General features: G+C 35.2%; 1 protein-coding gene across 1 annotated transcript in view; it reads left to right on the forward strand.

Annotated features, from left to right (window-relative positions):
* The window catches only part of DNAH12 (dynein axonemal heavy chain 12), a 58,298-nt gene that overhangs the window by 34,287 nt on the left and 10,410 nt on the right, over window positions 1-13,601 (forward strand). Inside the window, exons 44-60 of the mRNA XM_059479996.1 lie at window positions 1,046-1,246; window positions 2,043-2,176; window positions 2,400-2,562; window positions 3,013-3,093; window positions 3,927-4,103; window positions 4,466-4,597; window positions 5,009-5,098; window positions 6,061-6,201; window positions 6,335-6,576; window positions 6,904-7,051; window positions 7,969-8,114; window positions 8,517-8,731; window positions 9,625-9,817; window positions 10,648-10,840; window positions 11,269-11,441; window positions 11,969-12,109; window positions 13,224-13,382. Coding sequence (XP_059335979.1) covers window positions 1,046-1,246; window positions 2,043-2,176; window positions 2,400-2,562; window positions 3,013-3,093; window positions 3,927-4,103; window positions 4,466-4,597; window positions 5,009-5,098; window positions 6,061-6,201; window positions 6,335-6,576; window positions 6,904-7,051; window positions 7,969-8,114; window positions 8,517-8,731; window positions 9,625-9,817; window positions 10,648-10,840; window positions 11,269-11,441; window positions 11,969-12,109; window positions 13,224-13,382 — 2,729 coding nt within the window. The remainder of the gene's footprint in view (window positions 1-1,045; window positions 1,247-2,042; window positions 2,177-2,399; window positions 2,563-3,012; window positions 3,094-3,926; window positions 4,104-4,465; window positions 4,598-5,008; window positions 5,099-6,060; window positions 6,202-6,334; window positions 6,577-6,903; window positions 7,052-7,968; window positions 8,115-8,516; window positions 8,732-9,624; window positions 9,818-10,647; window positions 10,841-11,268; window positions 11,442-11,968; window positions 12,110-13,223; window positions 13,383-13,601) is intronic.

Below are 13,601 nucleotides of genomic sequence, written 5' to 3' on the forward strand. Positions count from 1 at the left end.
GTTCTTTTTGTAGTGTATTGTGTAGGACAAGATTGTGCATCATATTGTTTTCATTGACCAGCAAAGTGCAAAGATGTGACATTTTTATTGGAACACGTGGCCTATCTTTCTCAAAGACTCCTACTCTCTGGGGCATTGTTAGGCAGAATTTCATAATGGGCAAAAGTGCTCCATGACTTTAGCTCAGAAGTAAGGATGCAGTGTACTCAGGCAAATGAAAAACAAAATTAACTCAAATTGGGCTTGGATTTTCACAATAGCAGTTGCAATTTGGGAGGGAGAGACATCAATCTTTGTATACATCAAGTTGGAAACTTAATGTTAGCAAACAATATTTGGAACTCCATGCTGTGCTGTCTCCCTATCTCTGTATGTTTTTACTAAACTAAGTAGGTATGCTTGTAGTCGATTTTCAAAGTGGTTTTTAGTACACACACAAATGTTCTTTGTTACAATATCTGTATCATTTATAGATGTTAATCCTGGTTTTTCTTGCACTTGAATTATGGAGCATGTTGATACCTGAATTCGTGTATCTTTCAAAGAAGTTAGATTATAATTCTTGTGATCTTTTTCTGTTACTATTTCATTCTTACCAGGTATATAGTGGCAATATTAAAATAGTATGGCTCTTTCCCAATTTTATAGTTTGTGTGAACATATTCAGAGGCTATATGCTGGAACTTGGTAGCTATCCACAATGTGCCAGCTAGAGCAAAGTTGATTTTTATTCATTTAAATTTGCTCCCTCCAAAGAATTCTTCTTTTACTCTATTGTTATGATCTACTCTCTGTTGCTCAGAGCAGCAGATGATCATTTCTGGAACACATTCAAATGCTGAAAGGGTCACAGATAAATAGTGCAATCCTCTTCTCAGTCAGTATTTACTACTTGTTCTGGTTTTCTACTTTATTTTGCCCGTTTCATTTCCACTAAAAAAAATAATTTCCTGGTGATGCTACTATTAATAGGATTGCTATAGGACTTCAGATGTGCTTAATGAGAATTTATGTAACATTTTTTATGCTATGTATTATTCCTAAGGGTGTTCGTGTTCGTGCAGCAGCTCAGGCTGCTGATAAAGGTGAAGAACTCAGTCCCTTGGCCTTGTATGCACTTTTTGTGAACTTATGCAAAGAAAATCTCCACATTGTGGTGGCATTCAGCCCAATTGGAGATGCTTTCCGCAATCGTCTGAGACAGTTTCCATCGCTCATCAACTGCTGTACTATTGATTGGTTCCAGGTATGGGAGAATATTTATATTATTTCCTCCAAAATCTGCTTCAGCTCTCTAATGCTCTATATTTCTAAGTGCCATTATATTTTCTTTTATCTTCCTTGTAGAAGTACTCCTTGTTTTCCAAAATTTTAAAATTGCATAAGCCTTTTCTGTAGTATTTTTGGAGCTCTTTGATGGGTGATCTCAACATTTCTACATCTAAATAAAGTTAAATTTTGTTTCTACATGTTTCTGAAGTATCAATAGTCTTAGTTTGATGATGGAAATTTGTAATTTTACATAGTATGTATGTTTTAGAGGACTAGAGAAACCATTTCATTGTGACTTTAAAATTATCTTAATTGTGGCTGCCTATTAAGCAGGTCATCCATTGTAGGAACAACTAGCAAATACAAATCCTGATGTTTATCAGTAGATCTTTTATAGCAGAATAAAACTTGGAGAAATAGTATCACTGTAAGTAGTATTGCTCTCAGTGAAACACAGTTAGCTCCATAGCTTGGCCCAGTGCTGTCAATTAATTTTTCTGCCAAAGGATGAATAGACACAGACCTGTTTGGATGGAATGTTAGTGTGTACTTTGAGCTAGAATATCAACCAGGAGCTGCCAGAAAAGATTGCATGGGTGCTGACCTTGGTGCCTGAGCTAACCAACCCTTTTATCAGCTCATTGTTCTTGAGACACAGCTGGGACTAGTGTGTCTCATTCTGCTGGTTTGGATGGTAAAACTTGATTTAACATTTGAAGACTGCTAAGAGTTGAATTTTACAAATTCTTTCTTCCTCACTTCTCCCTCAGCCGTGGCCTGAAGATGCCCTTGAACGTGTGGCCAGTAAGTTCCTGGAAACACTTCAGCTCACAGACACTGAGCGCCAGGCAGTTGTGCCCATCTGTAAATACTTCCATACTTCAGTTTTGTCACTCTCTGAAAGGTCAGTCTATGGCTTTTAGAAACAATCATAAAGTTTTAGGTGACTGAGTTCAATGCTACTCATTTATATATTAAAAGTTAACACAAATATTTGCCTTCATAAAAATTATATAAAATCACTGAAACTGTTAATTTATATCAAAAAGTTACATAACTTTGCTACTGATAAACTAAAAAATAAATCAAAGTTTAAGTTACTCTTACTTTTTTTCTGTTTTAAATAGGTTTTTACAAAGTCTGGGACGCCATAATTATGTTACTCCTACTTCTTATCTTGAGCTTATTGCTGCATTTCAGAGACTTCTCACTGAGAAACGAGACAGTGTAATGAAAGCCAAGAAGAAATATGTGAATGGGCTAGATAAATTAGCTTTTGCTGAGTCACAGGTGAGGTATAACAAATATGGAACTGAAATTAGGAAGTGTTTGTCAACTGCAGGTCTTTTTCTGGAGAAGTCAGTCAAAAGTGCTACTTAAGATTTTGTTCAGCTCAATCTTCAACAGTAAAACTAACAAATGTATTTTGCTTTTTCTTTCCTGCAATCACAGAACTTGTGCTAAAGCCATACATCTCTAAACATATATTGTTAAGTGGTATATGAACAGAGCTGTCATTTCCTTGGTGGTTAACAGGTGACTGTAAGTGATCATAGTTCTTAAAATTAGACCTTGTATGTAGGAGATAAAAATAAGTCTTGGGAATGTTTTGGTTTGAAACTGAATGTTACATTAACAATCCATAAATTAGTCATTAGGTAAAATCTAGGTCGTAAAGGAATTGCTAGAAATTGTGCTTGACCCTTCTGGATCCCACCTGATTCTTTTGTATATGCATAGGTTGGTAGGATGAAAATGGAATTAATTGAGCTGCAGCCCAAACTGGAAGAGGCTAAAGTGGAAAATGCAAGCATGATGGAGGTAGAGTTATACAAAAGCTTTGTGGCTTTTAATGTAAGCACATGTCTTATTTCACTGATGTGTGACTTTCAGAAAGTAGAAGTTGAATTGAGGTTTTTGAGCTCACTCTTTGTTTACAGAGGTTTCCAATATTCTGAGACTGGTTATTTATGTTTATAGCCTTAGAACAGAAATAAAATTCCATTCTTTATATAAAATACATTCTCTGGATATAGAGTCATTGCCTAAGCTCCATGCTAAAGGATGTTAGAGGAATTTTCATGCTAATAGTGATTGATCAGGTTTCCCAAGTTGATTCACAAACCTTGCAAAAACCTCAAGTAGTTTTTCCATGTGACCAGATATAACAAACCAAACAAGAACAGTTTTGCATGGTCTGTCTTTGCATGCACAGGGATTATATGATTGATTTAGGAAAGGATCCTGGGAATTTAGTGGGATTTAGGGATCAAAAATCTTGGGTGTTTTGAAAATTCCAGTATATAAAAACATATACATACTTATTTAGTATGTGACTGTTGTATCACCAAAAAAGCATGATTTAATTGATGTTATACACTTGTTTCTGATTCTTAAGTGTTTTTACAGATACAGTGATATCTCTTCTGCCTCTAAGAAAACTGAATGTCACTTCCCTAGAACTGCAAAGGGAGTTGGATAAAGGCTTGACTTATCTGTTAACATATTAAAATTGGAATGATCTTAACATAATAAAATCTTCAATGTTCCCTTTATATTTTACAATATTCCTTAAGTTCTATAGTAGATAATTTCAGTTTATTTGATCATTCATGGCACGATATAAATAAAGCCCACTCATGGTTTTTCTTTAGATTATAGAAGTAGAATCTGCAGAAGTAGAAGAAAAAAGAAAAATTGTTAAAGTGGACGAAGAAATTGCTACAGAAAAAGCTGAAGAAGCTCAGGCACTGAAAAATGAATGTGAGAGTGACCTGGCAGAGGCATTGCCAGTCATGGAGGCTGCAATTGGTGCTCTTGACACTTTGAAGGCAAGCTGATCTAAATTTCAGCATTTGAAAGTGTTATGTAACTCTCTGAAATGAAGTAGGAATTTAGAAGAATAAGAGATGACACAAAGGGTGCCAAAAATATTCTGACCTCAAATTTTTAAAGCATAATTTTATTTAATCATTAGTTTACAGTTTATTAGCATTTATTTAATTTTTTTTCCTCTGCCTAGAGAATAGTGATGGATATTGATAATCATGATGGTAACATTGTATCATCCCTTCTAAAGTTCTATGTTACCACTTATATTCATTGGTAATGGTGTTATAATTCCTCTTTTTTCTATCAATTCATCTACTGAGTGCTGAGAAAGACATAATACTTCATGTATTTTTTATTTTAGCCATCTGATATAGCAGTTGTCAAAACAATGAAAAATCCTCCCTCTGGTGTCAAACTTGTCATGGCTGCTGTCTGTGTCATAAGAGAAAAAAAACCTGAAAGAATTTCGGATCCTTCAGGATCTGGAGGCAAGGTAAAACAGCAGACAATAGTCTGAAATAAAAATGTAATTCATGCTCTTTCCAACACACAAGATAACCCAAGGTCCATTAAAGTAGGCAAATACTTATAGCCTCCACCCAGGATTTTACTGAAAACTTTCCTTATTTTCCAAATTTTTTTATGTGCCAGATTTAATTTGCTTTACACATTTCTTGAGAATTGATAATACATAACTTCCTTGAAACACTGTTTACTTTTTGACTGAAACCATGATTGGAAGGAAATGTTTGATCTGACAGACTTTCTGCTTTACTGGCATCTCAAGGAGATACCAGATTATCAGTATTAAATATTCATGAATTTTAATTAAATTAGGTTTGTAATTTTTTGTATGTGTATTTGTTTTAAAATCTGAAAATGTATTTTCTACTATGTTTTGTAGATTTGGGATTATTGGGGTGTAAGCCAGAAAATGCTTGGCAACATTAATTTCCTAAAGGAATTGAAAGCCTGTTCTGAGACACCCATTCCGGTAAGGCTTTGTCAGTAATTTTTACCAGACACTTTCTTGAAGGGAAAAAAAAAAAAAAAAAGAAGAGAAAATGCTTTTTGGAGACATCATTTGTCCAAATCAATCAGTTTCTTCTGAGCCTGTGTCCTTTTAGCCTCATTTCACATACTGTGTTTTGGGAGCTGACTGGGGTTTTTCAGTGGTACCAATGGACATTTGATCCATGTCCAGCCTTCCTATGCCTTTTTCTTTTTTTGCTAGTTTTACTAGATCAGAAATTCAGCATTATAAACTTCTTTTTATAATTGACTGTCCATTGCTGCCTTTTTCTAATCGTATTCTTTTTGATTAAATGAATGATGACAAAATGGGTAATATTTTGTTGATTCTACTGGCAGATATGCAATAAATGCAGAAATGTACTAGCTGTATCACCTTTCAAATATGATTTTTCTCCTAAAGGTCATACTATCCAAGAGTGTGATTCTTGCCCTTTGCTGAATTAAGTGGAAATTGAATATGCTTTGTACTTGATAAAATACTCTTTGCCCTTTATAAAACTGTTCCCCAAAAGCAGGCACAAGCAATTACATTTTGTATTATATTAGGAGAAATGCATTTTATAGTGTCCCCAAAGTTGTGTATTGAGAAAAAGATAGCAAATAATGGAATTGGTATGTTTTGCACAAGGGGCAGTGTAAATTAAGGCTTCTCTGTGACTGTAATGTGCTTATGGAGCTGCCACAGGGAAGATACAGCAAATGCATGATTAGAAAGGGTAAGGATAGGATTAGAATGAAAACAGGAAAAGATTATGTAACATGAGAGGAAGATCAAAACAACCCAATAAGCAGTGATTTCTACAACAATTATTATGGAATAGTTCTTTGTTATTTCATTGTGTAGAGAAATGGCAATGAATCAGTTCAGTTTGGAGGTGTCAGCTGTGAGATCTGAGGGGCTGCAATGCCTTTGTTCCCCAGGAACACGTCATGCAGAAGATCCGCACCGAGTACCTGACCAATCCAGAGTTTGATCCACAAGTGGTGGCCAAAGCTTCCTCAGCAGCAGAGGGTTTGTGCAAATGGATTAAGGGAATGGAAGTCTTTCACAGGGTATCAAAGGTGTGGTTTTGGTCCTTGCCCCTTGGTGCTATGCAATCTTCCTTTGCTCGGTGTATTCACCTTAAGCATTGTACTTAATAAGAAAGTTACACAAATGTACTAAAGCACTTGGGGATTGGTTGTAACTGTATAGGAGATTGAACCCAAAAAAGAACGTTTAAAAGTGGCAGAGGAGTCCTTGGCAGTGACAATGGAGCTGTTGAATCAGAAGAGAGCAGAGCTTGCAGAAGTTGAAGGGCGTTTGGCTGCTTTGGAAAAAACCTTTGCTGAAAAGACAGAAGAAAAGGCTCGTTTGGAATTCCAGGTTGATCTGTGTGCTAAAAAACTGGAACGAGCAGAGAAGTTGATTGGAGGCCTTGGTGGAGAGAAAACAAGGTCAGTTTTAAGTTCAAATGTGTGATAAAACAACAACTGTAGAAATAGAACTTGAAATTACGTTCTGTAAGCCTTTAATGCTGTGTTTCTGTTTGAGAACTGTAACGCTAAAGAATGTCCTGCACCTTGAAATATTCCTAATTGTTTGTAGCATAAAAATATGGGCAGCAACACTGGGAGAATTGTAGCGGAAACCTCTTCCAAATGAGAATTGAGGTTTTCATATTTTTCACCTATTCTTAGCTAGGATAAACAAAACCAAGTTGGGTTTTACATCAATATCATTAATGTGGAGGTTTCAGTATGACTTTTTTCTGCTTGTCATAGATGGCATCAAGCTGCATGTGATCTTCAAGTGGAATATGATAATCTGACAGGTGATATTCTGATATCAGCTGGTGTAATAGCATATCTGGGAGCTTTTACTGCTGGATTTCGACAAGACTGTACCAAAGATTGGAGCAAACTGTGCAAGGTTAGAGGATTGTCTTAGAGTTAAATAAATGTTTTGGTTTTTTGAGACAACTGCAAAAGGCTTCAAAAATCCCTTGTGATTTACCTAATGATAGCCTAGTAAACCTCATGGGTAAAGCAATGGGATCAATTCTGCTGATCCAATATTTTGTAGATTTGAATTTAATTAAATCAGTGAATTTACCCTGCACCTATAATTTACTCTAAAATAGCACATCAGAAACAAGAGACCATCATTGATTTTGTAAGGCTTGATTGTTACTGAAGTAAAATCTCATTGTTTTGTGTATTTTTCCTTTAAATAAAAGAAATAAATTTAAAATGCAGTTATGTGTAATGTAAAACATTCTGTAACTTACACCATCAAATATTTGTATGTTAATTATATGGTTAATTGTGTGGTTTGCAAAGGGACACTTTCAACACAGGAACCTGAACCCTTACACTTAACCCTAACCCTAATGGCATATGAATGCCATAATTCATTAACCAAATAAATTCATAAATAATTGATAAATCAAGTGATTTAGAAACACTTAAAATGCATGAAACAGTAACAAATCAGCACTGGATTACTGCACTGATTTAATGGAAGATTTAATTAGGTATTTCCAACTATGTATGTATTTCTTAATTTATAACTTTATGTAACAAACCTCCCTCCATGAATGTACCAAAAACTGGACAAATCTTAGAAAATTTGATAAAGAGTATATATTTAGTGGGGAAATTCAGTTAATTATTGAAATTATGGTTTTATTTTCCCCAGGATTTTTACTTGTACATGACCTATTTCAGTCCCTTAAAACAAAATGCACACTGTCGTTTTTGATAGAAGTAGCATTTAATAAAGATTTCAAGAAACCCAGAATAAAGAAAAACATTTATTTTGTTGGGTTTTCCCCCCCTCTTTTTCAGGAGAAAGAAATCCCTTGTTCTGAGAATTTCTCTTTGAGCAAGAATCTTGGTGACCCAGTAAAAATAAGAGCCTGGAATATTGCTGGTTTGCCCACTGATGTATTTTCTGTAGACAATGGGGTCATTGTTGACAATTCAAGACGTTGGTAGGTGACAAAAAGGTTTAATTTTCAAATCCAAGCAAGTTCCCACTTACAAAAAAAAAAAAAAAAAGAATGTGTCTGGAAACTGCAGCTTCTGTAGAGCAATGTAATTTAAGAAGGAGTGGAATCTTTGTATTCCAGGTAGAACAATATTTTACAAGAATTCTGTATTCTGGTTATTTTATGAAAATTGTTAAACATTTTTTGCAACTTTTATAGCTATTTCTGCTATTACTTTTCAAAATATTGTAAAACACCTATGCATCCAATATTCACTGATATCTAAAAATAACATAACTAAATTTTATCACTTCTTTTCGACAGTCTAATACAGAAACATGTAAAATAGTTTAAAATTTTGGAAAATGCCTGCAAGCACTGAGAAAACTATCCTGTGTTTTCTAGGCCATTAATGATTGATCCTCAAGGTCAAGCAAATAAATGGATCAAGAATTTTGAGAAGGACAACCGTCTGAATGTTATCAAGATCAGTGACTCGGATTACATGAGAACTGTGGAGAACTGCATTCAGTTTGGGACTCCTCTGCTGCTAGAAAATGTTGGGGAAGAATTAGATCCATCTCTTGAACCTTTGCTGCTTAAACAGACATTTAAACAAGGTACAGCAGAATTCATTTAGAACCCTGAAGGAGAGGACATTAATGTTCAGTTTCTAGTCTCTGGCACTACCTGATGTTTTTCATATTGCTCTCTTCTTGCCTTAATTCTGCCTCTGGTAAGAGAATGGTAATTGCACAAGAGTCTCAAGTTTTATTTTTTAATAAATGTCATTCCTGCCTATCATGAAAATGGTTTTATGTGAAAACCTTTTCCAGATCCCTATAGGAGACTAAAGAAGTTCTGTGGAGGAAACATTGTCAGTGAAATTGTTTTTCTCGTTCATTTTCATATGTTTTAGTCTGATGATAATACTTGTTAAAATTTGCACAAATAAAGCAAATAAAGCTGTCAAGACATTTTGCTTAAGGCATAGTTTCCACTGTACTTAGCAAGTAGCTATGAATTTGGTTTTCAGCTTTTCCTCCTGTTAGGTGACAGAAAAGTCCACATAAAGAAATTTATATTTTCCCTTCCTTCTTACCTAGATTGTCTTTTCATGTTCAGAATTAAAACAAAAGGAAAGTAAAGCTCAAACACTTTATTTCTTTGTGGTTTCCTCTTTCAGACAAGTAATTCAATGAAAGAATAGTCTGTAAGAATAGAATATTTGGGAATAATTACACAGCTCTCTGTTGGCATCTCTAGTTTTTGTATATGCAAATTGGAATACTGTAGGGATAGGATTGACTTGATTTCATCTGCTGAGAGGGATAAGTGGCCTCATTGAGGTCTCTGTGAATTTTTCAGACTCTCAGATATATTTAATAATTTTTACTTCTCAGGAAATTTGTCATTGGTGAGAAGTTTGTTTTTATCTAATGACAGAAGTATTTTTTTCCTATGAATAATTGGAGTAGATAAATTTTCTTAATGTTTCTCTTCTTAACTTCAGGAGGTATGGAGTGTATCAGGCTTGGGGACAGCATTATTGAGTATTCCAGTGATTTCAAGTTTTTTATTACCACAAAACTAAGAAATCCACACTATTTGCCTGAACTTGCTACAAAAGTTTTATTACTCAATTTTATGATAACACCAGAGGGACTTGAAGACCAGCTGCTAGGTATTGTTGTAGCAGAAGAGAGGTAAGTCTCTCTTTATGGTAAACAGCCATGAAAGGTTTTTATGGCATAATTCCCAGAAAATGGGAAATTAATTTATTGTATAAAATAATGGATGTTACACAGTATGAATGTTGCTCAGTAATAGCTTTAAATTAAAATTTTATTATTTAAAAAGTTTATTAGGGAAGTGTTAGGGGTAAGTGTCCAGAAGTTAATTAAAAATAGCTGATGTGAAATCATTGTTTTTTCATGGCAATTTTCTCCTGAAATATTCCTCGAATATTAGAAAACTTTGTAAATATTATTTGAATCATTACTGTTAATTTTTCAATGTGACTGAACTGCGAGACAAAGGTGTAGAACAATGAGGATTTCATTTTAATTTTGTATGAAATAAATGCAAAGTACCTCTGAAACTGATTATGGATCATATCTGAGCCCTCACAGAGGCATGGAGAATTAGTATCTGGTTTGGACAGGCATTCTGTGTAACTGGGGTAAACTGATTGCTAACAGAGGTGTTCCAGCAGAAAACTGGCTCTGTGTATCACTTGGTGGGTTTTTTTAGGCAGCAGAGATACAATAAAGGAAAAATAGGATGCACTGCCATTTGCAAAATGCTAAGATGTTAAAGATTAGACCATCATTTCCAAGTACTGAGTAGAAGTAATGCAAAGAAATCTATACTCACCAGTATAAATAGATGTTAAACACCATAAACCTCCTTAAACTGAAAAGAATATTCATAAATAACTTCCTATTGGAAGAGGGAGTAATTTTCATGGGCTTCTTTTGCAGTCAGTGCAAGATGAGCATTGACTGATTTTGGTTTTTGTGTTTTTCTTCATTAGGCCAGATTTAGAAGAGGAAAGAAATGCTCTCATTATTCAGTCCGCAGCCAATAAAAAGAATCTACAAGAAATTGAGAAGAAAATTTTAGAAACTTTAGAGTCATCTGAAGGTGATATTCTGGAAGATGAGACTGCCATCCAGATCTTGGATTCTGCCAAAGTCATGGCTAATGAGATCACAAGGAAACAGCAGGTAAGGAGTATGTATGTGTGCTTCCCTCAATAATACTGAGACATTAAATGTTAAAATTTGCAGCCAGCAGAAGGTCTCTGATTTGGATGCATAGCACAAGGAGCAAATTCTGTACTTGTGAAATGGAAAGAGAAATAAAAGTGGATCTGTTCTATAATCTTCACTGGTGGTTTATTCAGTCTTTAAAATGTTTTAAAGTCTGTGTATCTGTAGTGCAGGTAAATAGATCAGGCAGCACTGGGGTAGGGCCAAGCGCTCGTTTTACTACTGGGGTGGCGCCTTCTGGAGCAGAAAAGTTGCTTTACTCTGGTGTTTCAGTGCTGTATGGAGCTATCCCAGAAATGCTATTAAGCAGTAACATTTTCTAGAACAAGAAGAGTATTAAGCCTGTTAGAAGCTGTTGTTTGTCCCGTGGTGTTGCTGTGCAGATTGCAGAGAAGACGGAGCTGAAGATCGCGGAGTCGCGGGAGGCGTACCGGCCCGTGGCGCAGCACTCGGCCGTGCTCTTCTTCAGCATCGCCGACCTGGCCAACATCGACCCCATGTACCAGTACTCCCTCAGCTGGTTTGTCAGCCTCTACGTCAGCTCCATCCACGACAGGTAAAGAGGGTCTCTCTGCAGAAAATAAAGGGGTTTCATTCTCTTCTTATGAATAGTGGAGAAAACCATTCATAAGAAGAGAATGAAACAGTTCTGGAAACAGTTTGCCTCCTTAAATGCAGGATTTTAGGGAAAATAGGATTTATTAATGAATTCATTTATCTTTCTGGTTACTGTTAAAACATGTGATGAACTGTAAGGATGTGCTATATTTAAGTATTTTTAAGAATGTGACTTAGTGTGATGTCAGGTTCTGAACTAGGCTCCATTTTGAAGACTGAGTGCCACCACTTAACTGTGGCAAATTGATTTCAACTTATTATTTTGCTTGGGACTTCTAGAAGTGTTACAGTCTTTTTAAAAGACAGGGACTATAGTTAAAATTTTGGGGAAACTGCCACCTAAGTCCCTCATGGAGTCTGTGGATCTGATATAAATCCTCTGCAACCCTAAATAAATGAGATTTATTGAGGATTGTATATGTTATTCAATTTGAAGTCTCAGTTTATCACTTCTTTTCTTTTTAGTAATAAATCCAAAGTTTTGAAGAAGCGACTTCAATATCTAAATGACCACTTCACCTACAATCTGTACTGCCAAGTCTGTCGTTCACTGTTTGAAACAGACAAGCTGCTCTTCTCATTTCTGTTGTGCTGTAATCTGCTCATGTAAGCTCATTTTTGTGAAGTCTCTTACTAACAGAAACAAATGATTTTATCATGGAAGCAGGTAGTGATGAAATAGAATGTTCTTGTGCACATTGATAATTATGCCTTTGGGCTTTCTAAGATGTATAATATTTAAAAATGGAAGAGTGTGTGAGTGCATGGATCGCTACTTCAGGACACATTATGAAAACAAAAGTGTGCCAAGTGTGCCTATTTGTCAATGGTTTTGTCAATGATAAATCTATCTTTAAAGGATCTGGGCAGTGTTACATACATTTTGACACTACTTATATTAAAAACATTTTCTGTTATTTAAGAGAACTTTTTAGAAAGAAAACTTGGCCAGTAATGTGTAATGGCAACAACTCCTAGGTTTTTGTATTTGTTTTTCATTTTTTCTCTTCTCTGTCTGTTACCCTTTTGCATAACATCATGTGATTTCAGATGCAGTCTTCTCCTTTCCACCAGCTTTTTAGTTTTCTCTTCCTAATTTTGTGTGAATACATTATGAAAGGAATGACAGGTTCAAAATTGCACAACCACAATGTGCATACTTAATTAATTGCAGTGTGTACTCATCTGTACATGGATATTCTTCCTGGGCCAATCTGTAAGGGTACTGTAATTGTAGAATGCATTATTTTTTGCAAAGCCTTTAAAAACCAGAAATAATTGCACTTTAAAAAAAAGAAAAGCAGGTATTAGTTCTGTGCCAAATGTGTTGTCAAGCACTGGAACAGGCTGCTCAGGGCAGTGATGGAATCACCATCCCTGGAGGCATTTAAAAGCTGTGTAGATGTGGCTCTGAGGGACAGGGGTTAGTGATAGCTTGGCATTGCTGGGTTAATGGTTGGACTTGATCTTAAAGGTCTTTTCCAACATAAACCATCAATTGATTCTAAGATTTATCTCTTGAAACCCTTACTTTAGTATTTATCAGACATTTTTACCATGCAGTTTTTTAATTAAATAGAATATTGAGATCTGATCTCAACTCTTACTGAAGTAGAAGCATTCCTAAAGGGCAGTGAAGTGTAATTCATTTAAAACCACTGTTTATATTATGTAAAATCATATCTCAATTACTGGTTGGTTTTTTTTAATATATATATAGGGCTAATAAGGAAATAGACCATCAAGAGTTTATGTTCTTACTAACTGGAGGTGTGGGTCTCAAGAATGAGCACAAGAATCCAGATCCATCTTGGCTGTCAGATAAGAGCTGGGATGAATTATGTCGTGCCAGTGAATTCCCAGCAATGGGAAGATTGAGGTATGGTAAAATACTGATGTGAATTGGCCTGAATTGGTTTTGACCAATACATATGTAACATGCTGAAAGAAATGTTTGCCATGTTTTCCAAATCAGTGCCAGAATGCAAAGGGCATCAAACCAGCCCCTTCTTTTCATTATCATGTTTGCTTCACTTAATCCAATCAGTCAGATCACTATTTATAATATTATGTAATAAAACTATTTTTAATTATTTGA

The sequence above is a fragment of the Ammospiza nelsoni genome, chromosome 11 (genome assembly GCF_027579445.1).
Source record: "Ammospiza nelsoni isolate bAmmNel1 chromosome 11, bAmmNel1.pri, whole genome shotgun sequence".
NCBI lineage: Eukaryota > Metazoa > Chordata > Aves > Passeriformes > Passerellidae > Ammospiza > Ammospiza nelsoni.